The sequence below is a fragment of the Syngnathoides biaculeatus genome, chromosome 6 (assembly GCF_019802595.1).
Source record: "Syngnathoides biaculeatus isolate LvHL_M chromosome 6, ASM1980259v1, whole genome shotgun sequence".
Classification (NCBI taxonomy): domain Eukaryota; kingdom Metazoa; phylum Chordata; class Actinopteri; order Syngnathiformes; family Syngnathidae; genus Syngnathoides; species Syngnathoides biaculeatus.
This window is the reverse complement of record NC_084645.1, coordinates 1,659,669-1,673,815: the sequence shown is the minus strand read 5'-3', so window position 1 is coordinate 1,673,815 and position 14,147 is coordinate 1,659,669. Positions and strand designations below refer to the sequence as shown.

Sequence of the window (14,147 nt, the reverse complement as noted above, 5' to 3'; positions counted from 1 at the left end):
TGATTATCTGCTCAATAATGATGGTCCTTACAGTTGCCTTATTTCCAGAAGAAGAGTATGTCAGGATGGAAACTGACCTAAAAAAAAATAAAAGATAACTCTGAGTTCACCTTGGTTTTCAGTTCAAATTTGGATGGGAAACTAATTGAAGGGGAAAAAAATGAAATTGGAACAAAATGGACATTAAGTAGCATAAATTAGAGACAAAGACAATACATTTCACGAGTTGTTTTTAATGGATGTTGCGGTAACACTTGGTACGCTACTGTATATTAGTTTCTCACCCATAGAAATTCTTATTGCAAGAGTTAAAAGGACCATAAATCAAGTAATTAATACATACCGTATGTATGCTGTGTTTAGAGAGATGGAGTTGTTCACTATAAAATTACACATGACAGTGGAGTGTCAAATAAAAGATTCTGGGAACCCAATTTAGACAATTTTGCAGAGCAGCCAGTGAACAAAATCATTAAATGTCTGCTCGGATGAGTGGCCTCCATTTAAAAAAGGTAAAGTTACACGTGAGGGGTTACACATCAGGTTGCAGGTTGAGGTCATCTTTGGATGGAGCTCAAGGCACAAGGACCACCCTCATGGTGTTGGTGTAACCAGAACCTGGACGCCAACCGGTTACGACAAGGGCTACGTCGCCACTCTTGAAGAAATTCTTGTGTTTTCCTGCATAGGTAACAGCAACATACAGATTTAACGAGCAAAGCGCTGACGAGTCTGATCAAGGTTCACACTCACAATGTTCTCTTTTGGAGATTCCGTGAGCTACAGAGAAATACACGGGATCTAGAGCATTCTCTATTCGGGCCTTGGTTCTCTGGAATGTCCTGCTTGTGGACATTGGAACAGATTCATCTGTAGAAATGTTTCAATCCCAATTTCAGACTCATTTCTACTCTCTCTTCTTTGGTTAAACCATACAACCAATCCTTAGCCCTGCCTCTGGATTTTGGCCTGTTTTATCTGAACCCCCCGCCCCCACCTCCAAATGCGTTTTCACAGAAATTTTCATTGCCCAGTTAGAGGGTCTACACCAGGGGAGGTTGCTGATTACTGTGAATATAAACCAGTGAAGCCCGTTAAGATTTTTTTGTGACTAAGGCCTATATAAATAAACTTCATTTATAAACATACATACAAACATAGTCATTAAAAATACTTCATCCCATTATGATATCTTTGCATATCCACACTTCTTCTTTTCCTTTCGGCTTGTTCCATTAGGAGTCGCCACAGCGTGTCATCTTTTTTCATCCAAGCCTATCTCGTGCATCTTTCTGGTACCAAGTTGCGGACTTTCTATTTATTATTTTTAAAATGACAGTAAATTAAAGTAATAGTAAGTTTAATTTAAACTGCATTATATTAAAATTTATTTATTAAAAAACCACAACAGGAAATTGTGACGGTGCGCTGTCAAAGCGCCACAAAACTATATTTCAGCACATAATACATCCATCCATCTATTTTCATCGCTGCTTATCCTCACGTTGGTCACGGGGAGTGCTTTAGCCTATCCCAGCTGTCAATGGCGGGATACACCCTGAACTGGTCGCCAGCCAATCGCAGGGCACATAGAGACAAACAGTCACACTCATAATCACACCTGGGGGCAGTTTAGAGTGTCCATTTAATGTTGCATGTTTTTGGGATGTAGGAGGAAACCGAAGTGCCGGGAGAAAACCCAGGCAGGCACGGGGAGAACATACAAACTCCACACAGGCGGGGCCGGGATTGAACCCAGGTCCTCAGGACTGTGAGGCCAACGCTTTACCAGCTGATCCATCCACCATGCCGCCCACATAATACAAATGTTGCATTTCTTCTCTCCTTGTTACTCACCAACTTCCAGGGCAAAGTTGACGCGCTGGTCGACATCCTCGGCCCAGACGTCATTGGCGGGTTTGGTGTAGAGCACCGGGTAGATACCACGGTAGAGGTGAGCCTGGCGGGCCGCCTGGCCGCAGCGGGTGACGGCGATGATGGGTGCGCGGGGCCTGTACCTTGACAGCATGTGAGCAGACCTGCGGGAGCAAAAACCAAGCAAAGTTTTCCAAAACGTTTCAACACTTTGAAATGTTGTTCGGAAAGAACGGTTGATTAGAAGTCTTCTATATGGAAATATACTTACTTTATGTCAATTGATATTCATAGACATGACAATTCAGGAGTGTTGTGTTAAACTGACTGACTGAAATAATATAGTTGCTGTCAGAAGTAAAAGTTATTTCATTGGAAAAGAGGAATAATTTCAACCCTTTAATAAGAGAGTCACCTCAAACTGATTTGAACTATAATTGCATCATTGTCACACTGCCGTTATCGGGAACACTAATAAGTCGGCATTTTTAATATTTGTTCACATTTACATTCAAAAAAGGAATCAAATGGTCAAACTGCATTTTCCATCAGCTTAAAGTGATCCAGTCCAGTATATGTTGCGAGTTCAATTCAGTTGTATTTAACTTTGAAGTATAACACAATTGCCTTCAAACGGGATTAGGGTTAGTTTGTTAGTTTTATTTTGACCCCATAAAATGAATTCAGAGATTGGTTTCTAAATTCATTATACACTGGCTATAATAAATATTTAACACGTCACCATTTTTCACATGAGATATATTTCAAAAGGTGGTATTGATGTGAAATTATTGATAAAGTTTAGGTGTTGTCTTGGCTTTCATCACTTTTTGCACTTCCCTTTCTTCATGTATTCAATACTTTTTCAGTGTGCCATTTCACAACCTAATTTCCAATCTTATTTGCTCTACTTTCTTTGCACGTAGTGATTACATTGATTGTTCCCAACATCTGGTGAAAATTTCACATCAACGGTATGTATTACTGAATTGTGGAGCGACAGGATGAAAATGTTTCTCACCATTTCAGTTTTCCTTATTGTGCGGGCGTGGTTAAAACGACGCTTTTTGACAGACACACTTTAGAGAGGGCAAACTTCGTTGGTTAGGACATGTCCACAAGAGAAATTGTTAGTTTATTGGTCGAACCATGATTAAGACGGAGCAGCCAGGCAACAAAGCTCGAGGTTGTATCGTTAACAAAGCTCTTTTCTGTGTTGTGTCAAATATAGAAGATATATTCAGTTTCACTTTACGGGGTCTTTAACCTGGATGTGCAATTTATCTACACATCAAATCGTTACAGGGAGTACTCGACTGAAATCCGTTCCTACAGTAGCGACTTAACTTGAATTACGACCCAAGTTGGATTCCACCATTAAAGTCGGAATTTACATCAAAATACTTTGTATAAAAAACAAATACATTGAAATAAACAAGCATTACTGCTGAGAGTTGGATGGAGAAGAAGAAGGGGAGGCTGTGCTTAGCTATTGCGAAGGAACCTGGTCCTCAATCCTCCGCATCTCGACAAGTTTCAAAGAACCTTGATTTGTGATCACCGACAAAGGAACGGAATCCTTCATCACATGCACTAAAATACAGGCTTTGTCTTTAATAATTGTCACCACCTTTGACCGACTGAAGCCTTGGTGGTGTTGATGTCTCTCCTTTCTCCACTCTTTTTATGATCCTGAGCTTCGTTTCCATGGTAATGGATTTTCTTTTGGCTGCAGAAGCATTGCTAAAAAACACAGCTTTCTTTTTTAGGGTGATAATGTCTCAAAAGGAGGACAAAAAATGCAAAGATACTCCCGGCGCACAAACACGGACAAGCATTAGTCAAACAAAATGGCGGACGGGAGACGGCTGTTGTAAAGTCGAAACGTTTTAGGTCGAGACTGCCTTAACACGAGGACTCCCTGTATTTATTTATGCACTTTATTTAAGTACGGTGCTAACATTGTAACAATGCAAATGTCAAAGTGACTTACAATATTGTTCAATATGTTTTTTTTTTTAGAAATTAAATGTCGGAATCATTTTAATGAACACTTGGGCCTACTACGCTAATACATTATGATGTTGGTCATGATGTTGGTACATAAAGGGCTACGTATTTTTTGACGTGGTACTGCTCTTTCTTCATTCATGCGGGAATATTGTTTCCAAATACTAAATGTACTATACTTTGACGTGTGATTATGTTTTCATGATGATGTTTAATAAAAGTATTTCATACATGCTCCTAAAAGCTAGGTGCTATTTGTTAGTCATCATTTTCTCATTGCCTTGTCTAGCGCTATCAGCCGAAGGCTTTATCAATTAGGAACATGTATAGACAGGATGGATGGACGGGAAATAATGCAATTTAAACATTTTAGAGGTTCCACCTCATTTATCCCACTCTTCAGTGGCTCTCCAGCTAAACGTTGTTAAGAAAGGTTGATCTGCGACATTCCATCAGTAATAACCACTTTACTACTCATGAAAACGCAGCTGCCTGTATCACATGGTTTTTTGGAGACGAACTCCCTCGTGAGAGGAATGAACAGGGAGTTAAAATTATCATGTAAAATGTCAGGGTTCAGCTCCCAAAAGGTCAGAAGTGGCTCACTCCACTTGAGCCACGGGGGCTTTTCCGCTGAGGCGCAGGGGCGGCGAGATGGCGATTTCGCGAAGCGGAGGGATTCTAACCTGCCGGTTCTGGTGAGGACGATGATGGCGCTGGCGCAGCATTTGAAAGACGCCTCCACCGTGCCGATGGCGACGGTTTCCGTGGGGTCACGGGTCAGGTGGGAGGTGCGACGCAGCTCCTCAAACATCTGCCTGTGGAACATGGCGGCCTCAGCTTCACGAGCGATCTGAACATGTCAAAAAAAAATGTGGTTACTGTTACTTGGGTCACTCCACAATCAAACGACATTTTCTGTGGCCCTCAGAAAGTTTCGATTATGTGATCCGTGCACAAAATACATGAAACACATGTTATATAAATTGTTGATGTGGTCTTGAAACCAAATGTAACTGTAGCTGTTGTAAAAGTGATTCCTAAATATTTTTGAAAATAAAAGAATGCAAAAAATGAGAGCCAGGTAAAAAAAAAACAAAGAAAGAGCAGAAAGAGCAAGAAAAATTGGATACATATTTTTCAATCTTGTACTATATGTTGTTGGTATAGGTAGCTGAACTGACACATGCGTTTTAAATAACTCAAACATTTCCTTCATCTTTGCACAGCCGATGATTTCTCATGGCACATTGTTTGGGAATCATCGATGTGAAAATATGCTAAAAGGTCACGACAACCCCTCCCACATGCACTCACCTGATGCTGTGTGCGTACCGCCTCCAGAGGGTAGTCCCCCTTGGCCGTCTCCCCGCTCAGCATGATGCAGTCGTTGCCGTCTAGCACGGCGTTGGCCACGTCGCTGGCCTCTGCGCGGGTAGGACGAGGCTTCTTGGTCATGCTCTCCAGCATCTTAAGGCCAACGACAACAAGCTCCCATCACGACACGGAAAAGTAGAGCGCTATCCTCTCCCCGCTGCGGCGGTGCGGCAGACCTGCGTGGCACAGACAATGGGCTTGCCCAGCCTGTTGCACCTGCCGGTCATCATCTTCTGAGCGATGAACACCTTCTCCGTCGGGATTTCGATACCCAGATCTCCGCGGGCGACCATGATGCCATCGCTAGCCTCCAGGATCTCGTCAAATCTGCGACCAAGATAATTGAACACTCTCACAACTCAATCCATTTTACATCAGAATAATCTTTAGTGGCATCCAACGAATCCATCCATCCATCCATCCATCCATCCATCCATCCATCCATCCATCCATCCTCCATCCATCCATCCAATTTCCTGACCTGCGCACTCCCTCGTGGTTCTCCAGCTTGCTGATGATCTTGATGTCCTTGCCCTTCTCGCCCAGAGCTTTCCTGACAGCGTGAACGTCAGCAGCCTTGCGGATGAAGGAAGCGAACACCATGTCGACGCCCTGCTCTACACCGAACTTCAGGTCCAGAAGGTCCTTCTCAGAGAGGGCAGGCAGGTCGACTGCAGCACCGGGCAGGTTTACGCCTTTTTTGCTGCCCAACATGCCGCCGTTTTCAATCTCGCACATCAGGTAGTCGTGGCCTTTGAGGGGAAGAATTACCTTAGTCGACTGTCGACTTTATTGTACACTATTTATGTCTTTTTAATGTCACGTGTCATCTCCAAAATTGAAGAACTGTATGAACATATCTTGAAAAAGTAAGGAGTAGAAAGTCTTTATCTAGTCTGTGCACTCATTGTAGTCATCTCGTCACTTTGCATTATATGCATACTGTATCTGTTTTTGACCAATACTGGCAACTTGTGCTTGAGAACTATCTGCACTTCTTCTTTTCCTATCAGCTTGTCACATTAGGGGTCGCCACAGTGCTTCATCTTTTTCCACGTCAGCCGATCTCTTGCATCTTCCTATCTCACACCAACTGCCCTCATGTCTTCCCGAACGACATCCATCAACCTTCTATTTGGTCTTCTTCTTGCTCCTTTGTCTGGCAGCCCCATCCTCAGCACCCTTCTACCAATATATGTTCTGCTGCTCTCATCCATGTCCTGTACTATTCTACGGTAATGTCACCAGGAACAACTGCTTTTCCATTTTTCATCCTCTTTAATCCCTTTCTAAATTCCCCCTCACGTTATTAACACAGCCGATCTGGTATGGGATTCTTCAGATGGAAGACTCATACAGTACTTGTTTGACAGAGTTTTAAGCCATATACCCTTCCTTATGCATTTAACCAAGCTAGGGACTGGTTTATAGTTTGCACTGGCTTGTGCCCCCCACAGGGCTCCATTGAGAACTATTAGCACCATTTGTATAATTGTCAGTGTACCAGACTATTTTTCACTTCAGTGTTGTAAATTGCTTGAGGACTCTGCATCAGTTGCAAAATTGTCATTGTATCGTAAGGGTTACGTTTTGCCCAACTGATGTTATGGTTAGCCGAAACTGAACCCTTACCACCTTCCTAGTAACCTTTCAGTGCTCAATGACTCTCCATCGTGTCGTAAAAGTATGTTTTGTCACAGTGGCTGTCTGTTGTCGTACCAGAGACAATTCCTTGTGTTTTTCTGACATTCTTCGCAATGAAAGATGGTTCTGGTAACAATAAAAAAATCAAGCAAGGTACAGATGCATAAAAATCTCCTTTGGTACAGTAACCAAGTATGACTACTTGGTTATTTGTCACCACTGCTGTGAGCGTGACAAGAAAGTTGGCCCCTCAAACTGATCTTTGCTCTTACCAATGTCTTTGACCTTGAGGGAAATGAGACCGTCATCGACGAAGATGTGGCTTCCGCTCTGGACGACCTTGGTGATGTTTTTGTAGTCGAGCCACAGTGTCTTCTCATCACAATTCTCCTTGTAACTGTCATCAAGAGTCAACTTGATGGTGTCACCTTTCTTCAGCTCAACCTCAGCGGTGCCACTCTGCGCAACAAGAACAACGCTTCTCCTTTCTAAAATCCTTTCTAGAGTCGCTGAGGCTGTGGAGATTGTTTAGGAAGGAAAAACTTACACCCTTGATAAGCCCTGTCCTGATTTCTGGTCCCTTGGTGTCCAAAGCGATGGCCACTGGCCTGTAGCTGGGTGAGCCCGCTCCAAAGCTCTCGGTTGCTTCACGGACATTCTTGATGGTCTCAGCGTGGTACTGGCACACAAGTTACAAGCAAAGAAAACGGAATAATAACTCCAAAGCTGTCGTTTAACATCCACAGCCCAAACCGCTCTCAGCATTTGAAGGGTTAACTCAAGTTTTTTTCAATTGGACAGTCATTTTAAATTGGATCTGCAAATTAGTGCAGTGGTTAATAAATCTGCCTTTTCACCTCAGACAGCTGTTAGAGGTGAAGCTTTCCCTTACATAGCAGCGCTTTGAAAAAGTAATCCATACCTCCATTACATATTGATGGGTTTTCTGCATTTTATGACACTTTGGAGTCCACCAGTTCTTCCTCAAGCATCTCCAGTTGGTTCAAACTGCTCTCACCTGTTTTGTAAGGGGGAGCAGAACCCATTCTGGTCTTCTTCCATTGGCAGGCTGTGCACTTTAAATCCTTCTTCTTTTTTTAAACTCTTTAAAAGGCCTCCCACCACTCTACCTCTGAGCTGCTCCATCTCTACACTCCTGCCCGGTGTCTCTGATTATCTGACCTGTTGCATGTGGAAGCGCTAAGCGGCATCTCAGACGGGTGAGGCCTTTTTCTATCGCTCGTCCTAAACTTTGAAACGGCCCCCTGGTGTACATTAGACAAGTTCCTAACCATCCGTTTTTAAAACCTACCTTCAAATCATTTTTTTTGCCTTTCAACACAGCACGAGACGTGAACCCTTGCTTTCATTTGATATGTTTTGTATTGTTTTTAACGTTACTGTTCTATTGTTTTGCTGTGTTCAATTGTCTTGTTTGATGTTTGGTTGTATTTACGTACAGGAATTTGTTTAAGCTGTGCCTGTTTTTTAAGTGAATTTTTCTTCATCTTTTTACGCCACATCTATTCCAAACGCCACCACAGAATAGTACCAGTGACGGTAATTGGCACCTGAATGATGATGAAGACCTGAGAATGGCAAATGGAACTTATTGGGGAGTATAGGAAAGTTCTAAGATTAGATTCAGATATTAAATCAACCACTTGGTAAGCTCTATTTACACTGGTTAGTTAATCGTGTATAATTTTGCCTGTGCCGTAATTGAAAGGTTTTATGATGACTGAATTTCATCCTCAAGAACAGCTCAGTTCCATAAGTGAGTTGGAGGGAAATTCTAAATGTGGCAATGTCACAAAGGCTAATGTTACAGTACGTTATTATGTAAAGTTCATAGTCAAAGTAGTCCAGTTATATACATTGGAAAAACGTTTGTATGGACAGTACAGTGCTTTCTTCTTCCAAGCCAAGAAGAGGTGTAAATCCTGAATGACAAATGCAATACCAATTTTAGCTCATGATGCAGTTCAGGTTCACTGTCCCAAAACAGGTGCTTGAGGTGTTACAAGAATATTTCCTCAAAGGTCTGCGTATGCATGTTTTGTGTGTTAATGTGTGTATACTTGGATGTTGAGCCAGTATCAAACGCACGACTGTCGGGGAAGTTGAAATAACTTTTGTGAATAACACATTCTCTTATTTAAATATTAACTACTTACATTGTGTTTTGACAAATGTTTGTTGAAAATATTCAGAATAGGAAATACAGGCAAAATGAAGCGAGAATCCAGTGAGGCCACACAACCCATGTTGCCTCCATATCAACTCTCTGAGTCTCAAACTATTAATAGCCGTACTAACAAGTGAGCGACCATGCAGAGGTCAATTTCATGATGTCCTTCCCAAGACAATTCGTGGATCCACTTTGTTTTAATGTTTCTGCAACTCCACGTAGTGCAAACTAACAAGACGTAACATTAGGTACACCTGCAGAAACGTTTTTTTTTTTGGTTGTTTTATTGCATTACACCTCAACAGAGGCAGTCGAGCGCCCTGAAAGTCACCTTTCCTTGAACCCTTTTAAGCAGTACCAGTTGGAGTTTCTAACTGCGCCGGGTCCACTCAGGTGACAGCGAAGGCAAAGTAGTACGACCTTTATAAAAGGTGACGGGTCAAAAGCGTACTGGCCTCTTTGCAACTCACTAGCTAGCCCACAGTTGGAGTACTAGCAAATACAGGAGATCCCATTACAGGCAGCGAAAGGCCACATGGCGGTCAGCGCATTGACGACTGTCTCAAATACGATATAACCGTACAGTATTTGACATAGCAGGGTTCCACTCCTACAACAAATGTACTGTCAAATGTACGTCTATATTTTGTGACATCTATCCTTTTTCCAGTGTCACTTTGTCATTCAATCAATTTACTAGACGCAGCTGACATTTTCAGAGAATTCTGCCTAGTAACAAGTGGACTGTGCCAATTAGTTAAAAAGCCAGGAAAGGATCATAATTCATTTTGATGGGTTATGTTGATTTCAATTTTGAAGATTTCAAATGACTCATGAGTGATTTGTGTTGCCTGTGCAATACAGTACATAATACGTAGTATTAATATTGTAGCAGTAATATTGTAATACATATTGAATTTTGCAAAGTAAGGAGCTTTATTTGAAGTCTTTCAACTTCAGTCTCATAATTGTATTCCTTTATTCTCTTATCAATGTTTTGCTGTTGTTCTTTCAGTGTTGCCATAAAACCCTTTTGTGGGCAGAATCCCATTTTTGGGACATCATGATTTTCATATCCTTCAGTATATCAAAATATTTAAGTGTTTTAATAATTTGGTATCAGGAGGGGATAACTCATCGGTCAAAGTTATTTCCCTTTCCTTCCTGACCCAACATGGCTGCCTCAAGTATACATGGAGCATTTTCCAAGCGAAGAAAGGGAGAAAGGTCAGTATGCAACCAAGTTTGTCTTCAAAATGCTAATCCTTCAGTATTATTAATGCGTACGTGTCGTTCTACAATAAGAATTAATTAATTAATAAACATATCTGTAGTATGTACCACTTCACAGAACTAATAACATACGCGTCCCAGTTTTGGGACGCTGGCCGTGAGAGGGTGCATCTTTTTTGCCCTTTGTTTTATGTGTTAAATGAAAAAGAAGTGTTATTTCCTTGGTTGTGGCCTGTTAGGAGACTTTTATCTCAATAAGGCAAAAAATTGCCACCTTGCCCATGAATGAGTTAATATCCATTTATCCATTTTCTAAGTTGCTTATCCTCACGAGGGTCACGGCCGTGCTGGAGCCAGTCGTGGCTATCTTCGGCCAAGACGTGGGGTACACCCGCCAACCATTTTGTTTCTTTGAACTGGTTGGTGTCCCATCATTTTATCATCATATACAGGAAGTACCTGGTTTACGGCTAACGAAATTTTGCGGTTATAAAAAATGAGGCACAGTGATATAGTTTGTGAGCAATATGCAATATGATTGTTTGTCCAGTATGAACCCCAATGCACTCACTTCATGTGTGCCATGCGAGAAGTTCATTCTTGCAATGTTCATCCCGGCCAGAATCATTTCCTTGGCCATGACCACAGAGCGAGAGGCGGGTCCTGTGTGATAAATACACCAACTGCGTCAAATGAATGGACCTTCATGGATTTTTTTTTTTTACGTCTTTTTTCTGACCAATTGTGCAGATGATGCCGGTGTTGCGGGACACGGCAGGCTCCGAGTCGATGTCCAGCAGGCACATGTGCTCGATGAAGGTGTCCGCCATGGCGGCGTGCAGCTGCTGGGTGTGGATGATGGAGGGCTCCTTGGACTTGGACATGATTGGAAACGTGCCTTTGGGATTAGGTCTGCCGACGGAGGTCACAGGAAGTGATTTTCTTGTTATTGAGAACCGTGATGTGTATTCACTCATTCACGTTCCAAGTGGAGAATTTTGACAGAACATTCTCCCTCTCTGGACGAGCTTTGAAGGACAAAACGTTGGGGGTCACGTGCACCATCAAATTAGGTCCAGTATCAGATGATCAATGATAGTATTGGCAATGTAATCAGTAGGGGACAGTTTACTATAAGCACTCATCCATTTTTTTAGCTGCTTATCCTCACGAGGGTTGCGGGGAGTGTTGGATCATATCCCAGCTGTCAACGGGCAGGAGGCCGCACTCACAATCACACCTATGGGCAATTTAAAGTGTCCAATTAATGTTGCATGTTTTTGGGATGTGGGAGGAACCCGGATTGCCCGGAGAAAACGCACGCAGGCACGGGGAGAACATGCAAACTCCACAGAGGCGGCTCCGGGACTGAACCCGGGATCTCAGAACTCTCAGGCCAACACTTTTCAACAACTCCATTACTACAACCAAAATAGTTAAATTATTAAATGAAAACCTCTTTAACAGTCTCACTCAAAAATATTTGGTTTTCATGATAAGCCTTGCATGTCCAAGTATAAATATAAAATATTTGCTGGTTGACTGGGATAATCACATTCTATTATTATTGTACTGCCTCGTCGTGGCGTGTCGTCTGTTTGAAATTGAGGTGCAAATATGGATGCTAGCCAACAATTTGCAAGAAAACCTTCGAAATCAACCCAACACACGATCACCGATCCACATGCATACCAACGGTAAAGAAAGTGTTAACGGCCCAAGGGGCGAGACAGAGGTTTTCGTGCGAGCTGATCAAACAACGACATGTGCATAAAGCAACAAGAGCACCAAAGTGGCGGCCTGGCTGCGCTCTCCACATTCCGCTGGGAGTTCATGTGACGCTGAAGGAGAGGAGGAGCGAGTCGCTTTTGACGCAAGGTTGGGGCTCAGCCACAAGGACCACTGCGCCTTCTATTGTTGACAGCCGAGACAGCGCGACAGTTGCTGTATGCGGGTTGCGTGACCGACAACTGTCTGTGATCGCCAGTCAGTGCATGGAAACAGAGAGCGTGCCGGGAGACCATTCCCCCCACCCCAATGATGACCTAAAATAACCACCTAGGAATATTTCGGGAGTGGGCACATTCTATGTATGACTGAGTTTTCCTTTTCATAGCACACATTTGAAATGATGTAATCACACACACACACACACACACACACACACACACACACACACACACACACACAAAAGTCACTGCTCAAAAGTCTTAATGCTGAAATGAGATTTGGTGATCAAATTTCCTGAAATCAAAAGTAAATATCAAGGATCGATAATGTTTAGAATGCACTTGTAACTTTAATAGTACAAGAGAATATAATGGAAAACCCCAATTTATTTCTGTAGTCTAATTAAAAAAAATATTGATACATTAAACTATTTACATGTGCTTGCTTGTATGATTTTTAAAAGAAGAGCTCGTTTGGAGTTGATCTTTTGAAAACTATTTTATGTTGTTTGTGTCTAATTGAGCTGCAAAATATAAGTTTCCCCATTTTATTTAAACAGGGAAATAGGAAAATAAAAGTGAAAAGTACCTCAGAATAACGGAATGTAAAGTTGGCATTACTGTATCTAAAAATACATATAAAGTTGCAGGAACTAACTAAAAACATAGCTGTTTACAAATCTAAAAAGAATGTAATTTTAACTTTGTGATTGCAACCCAAAAACGGGGGAGTGGTGCAAAATATCCGTGTAATAAGTGAAACAATGGCTGAAATTGCCATCACCATATATTCAATGAACTTTTCATCTTATTTTTAGCTATAAAAACAGTGACAGAAATGTAAATTGAAGCAGAAAATGCATTTATAATCCTGATACTGTACATTTTCGTGAATGGATTTAAAGCACTGCATAATGGGTAGGCAAGCGCAACAGGAGGTGTTAAGGACAATTTAAGGGGAGGAAGACCTTATTACCCCCCCTCCCCCCTTCAGACTAATAATGTCAAAAGTTCCGTTGCACTGTTTCTGCCACGCATGTACGTGCACACTCACCTTCAGGATGAACTTTGCAGGGAACCAAAGCGCCACTCGCTCCCCTGCGGCGGCAGCATTTTATGCTCCTCGGCCGGCTGGAACTACTTTTCCTCCCACAGAGGGAATGGAGTGCGCCACCGAGGCGTGGTTCGTCAAGTCTTAGTTTGTGCCAAATCACTCCGCAGTGCCTTGAAAAAGGTTGCATGATTTTTCACATCACGCTGACTGCAGTTGCAGAAAAACTATCACATAGTCGTAATTAAAAAAAAAAAAAGTTGGCAACTTTATGCGTTAACATGTATAAAACGCATTTTCTCTAAAATGTGTAAAAAGGATCATTTTACTGACAAATAAATGGATTTTATTTGATCTTCAATGTGTGAACATGGATTACAATACAATACAATTTACTAACATGCATTTACTATGCATTAATGTATTTAATCAATTAATCAATTAATTGTTTTATATTTTACTGAAAATGCTATGTGTTCATATGAGACAAAATGATAAGTAAACTGAGAAGCCCATCAGTGACACAGATACCGTCATCCATCGATCCATCCATCCATTTTCTTAGTCGCTTATCCTCACGAGGGTCGCAGGGAGTGCTGGAGCCTATCCCAGCTGTCAACGGGCAGGAGGCGGGGTACACCCTGAACTGATTGCCAGCCAATCACAGGCCACCTGTCATGCTCCCCACGTATTGTACATGTTCTGCAAATATTGTACATGAGGTTCATGTCAGGAAACTATTCTACCCTCCAAAAATAGTCACCCTGCAGTACAACATGCCTTCATGAAGTTCTTGTTTGTATCAGTGTATCGTTCA

General features: G+C 42.0%; 1 protein-coding gene across 1 annotated transcript; it reads right to left on the bottom strand.

Moving 5' to 3' along the window:
* Positions 1–226: 226 nt before the first annotated feature.
* pkmb (pyruvate kinase M1/2b) lies at positions 227–13,358 on the bottom strand. The gene is made up of 11 exons (XM_061822254.1): positions 13,334–13,358; positions 11,070–11,242; positions 10,902–10,993; positions 7,454–7,585; positions 7,179–7,365; positions 5,744–6,014; positions 5,439–5,589; positions 5,203–5,355; positions 4,572–4,738; positions 1,858–2,039; positions 227–681 (listed from the first exon to the last, which is right to left on the bottom strand). The coding sequence occupies exons 2-11, from the start codon at positions 11,212–11,214 to the stop codon at positions 575–577; spliced, it is 1,587 nt and encodes a 528-aa protein (XP_061678238.1). The 5' UTR covers positions 11,215–11,242; positions 13,334–13,358; the 3' UTR covers positions 227–574.
* Between the last annotated feature and the right edge of the window lie 789 nt (positions 13,359–14,147).

Coding starts and splice junctions, on each gene's coding strand:
- pkmb (XM_061822254.1), bottom strand. CDS start 11,214: ATGTCCAAGTCCAAGGAGCCCTCCATCATCCACACCCAGCAGCTGCAC. Junction 4,739..5,202: donor CGGTACGCACACAGCATCAG/GTGAGTGCATGT, acceptor TGACATGTTCAG/ATCGCTCGTGAAGCTGAGGC. Junction 2,040..4,571: donor GTCCTCACCAGAACCGGCAG/GTTAGAATCCCT, acceptor TTGCTCCCGCAG/GTCTGCTCACATGCTGTCAA.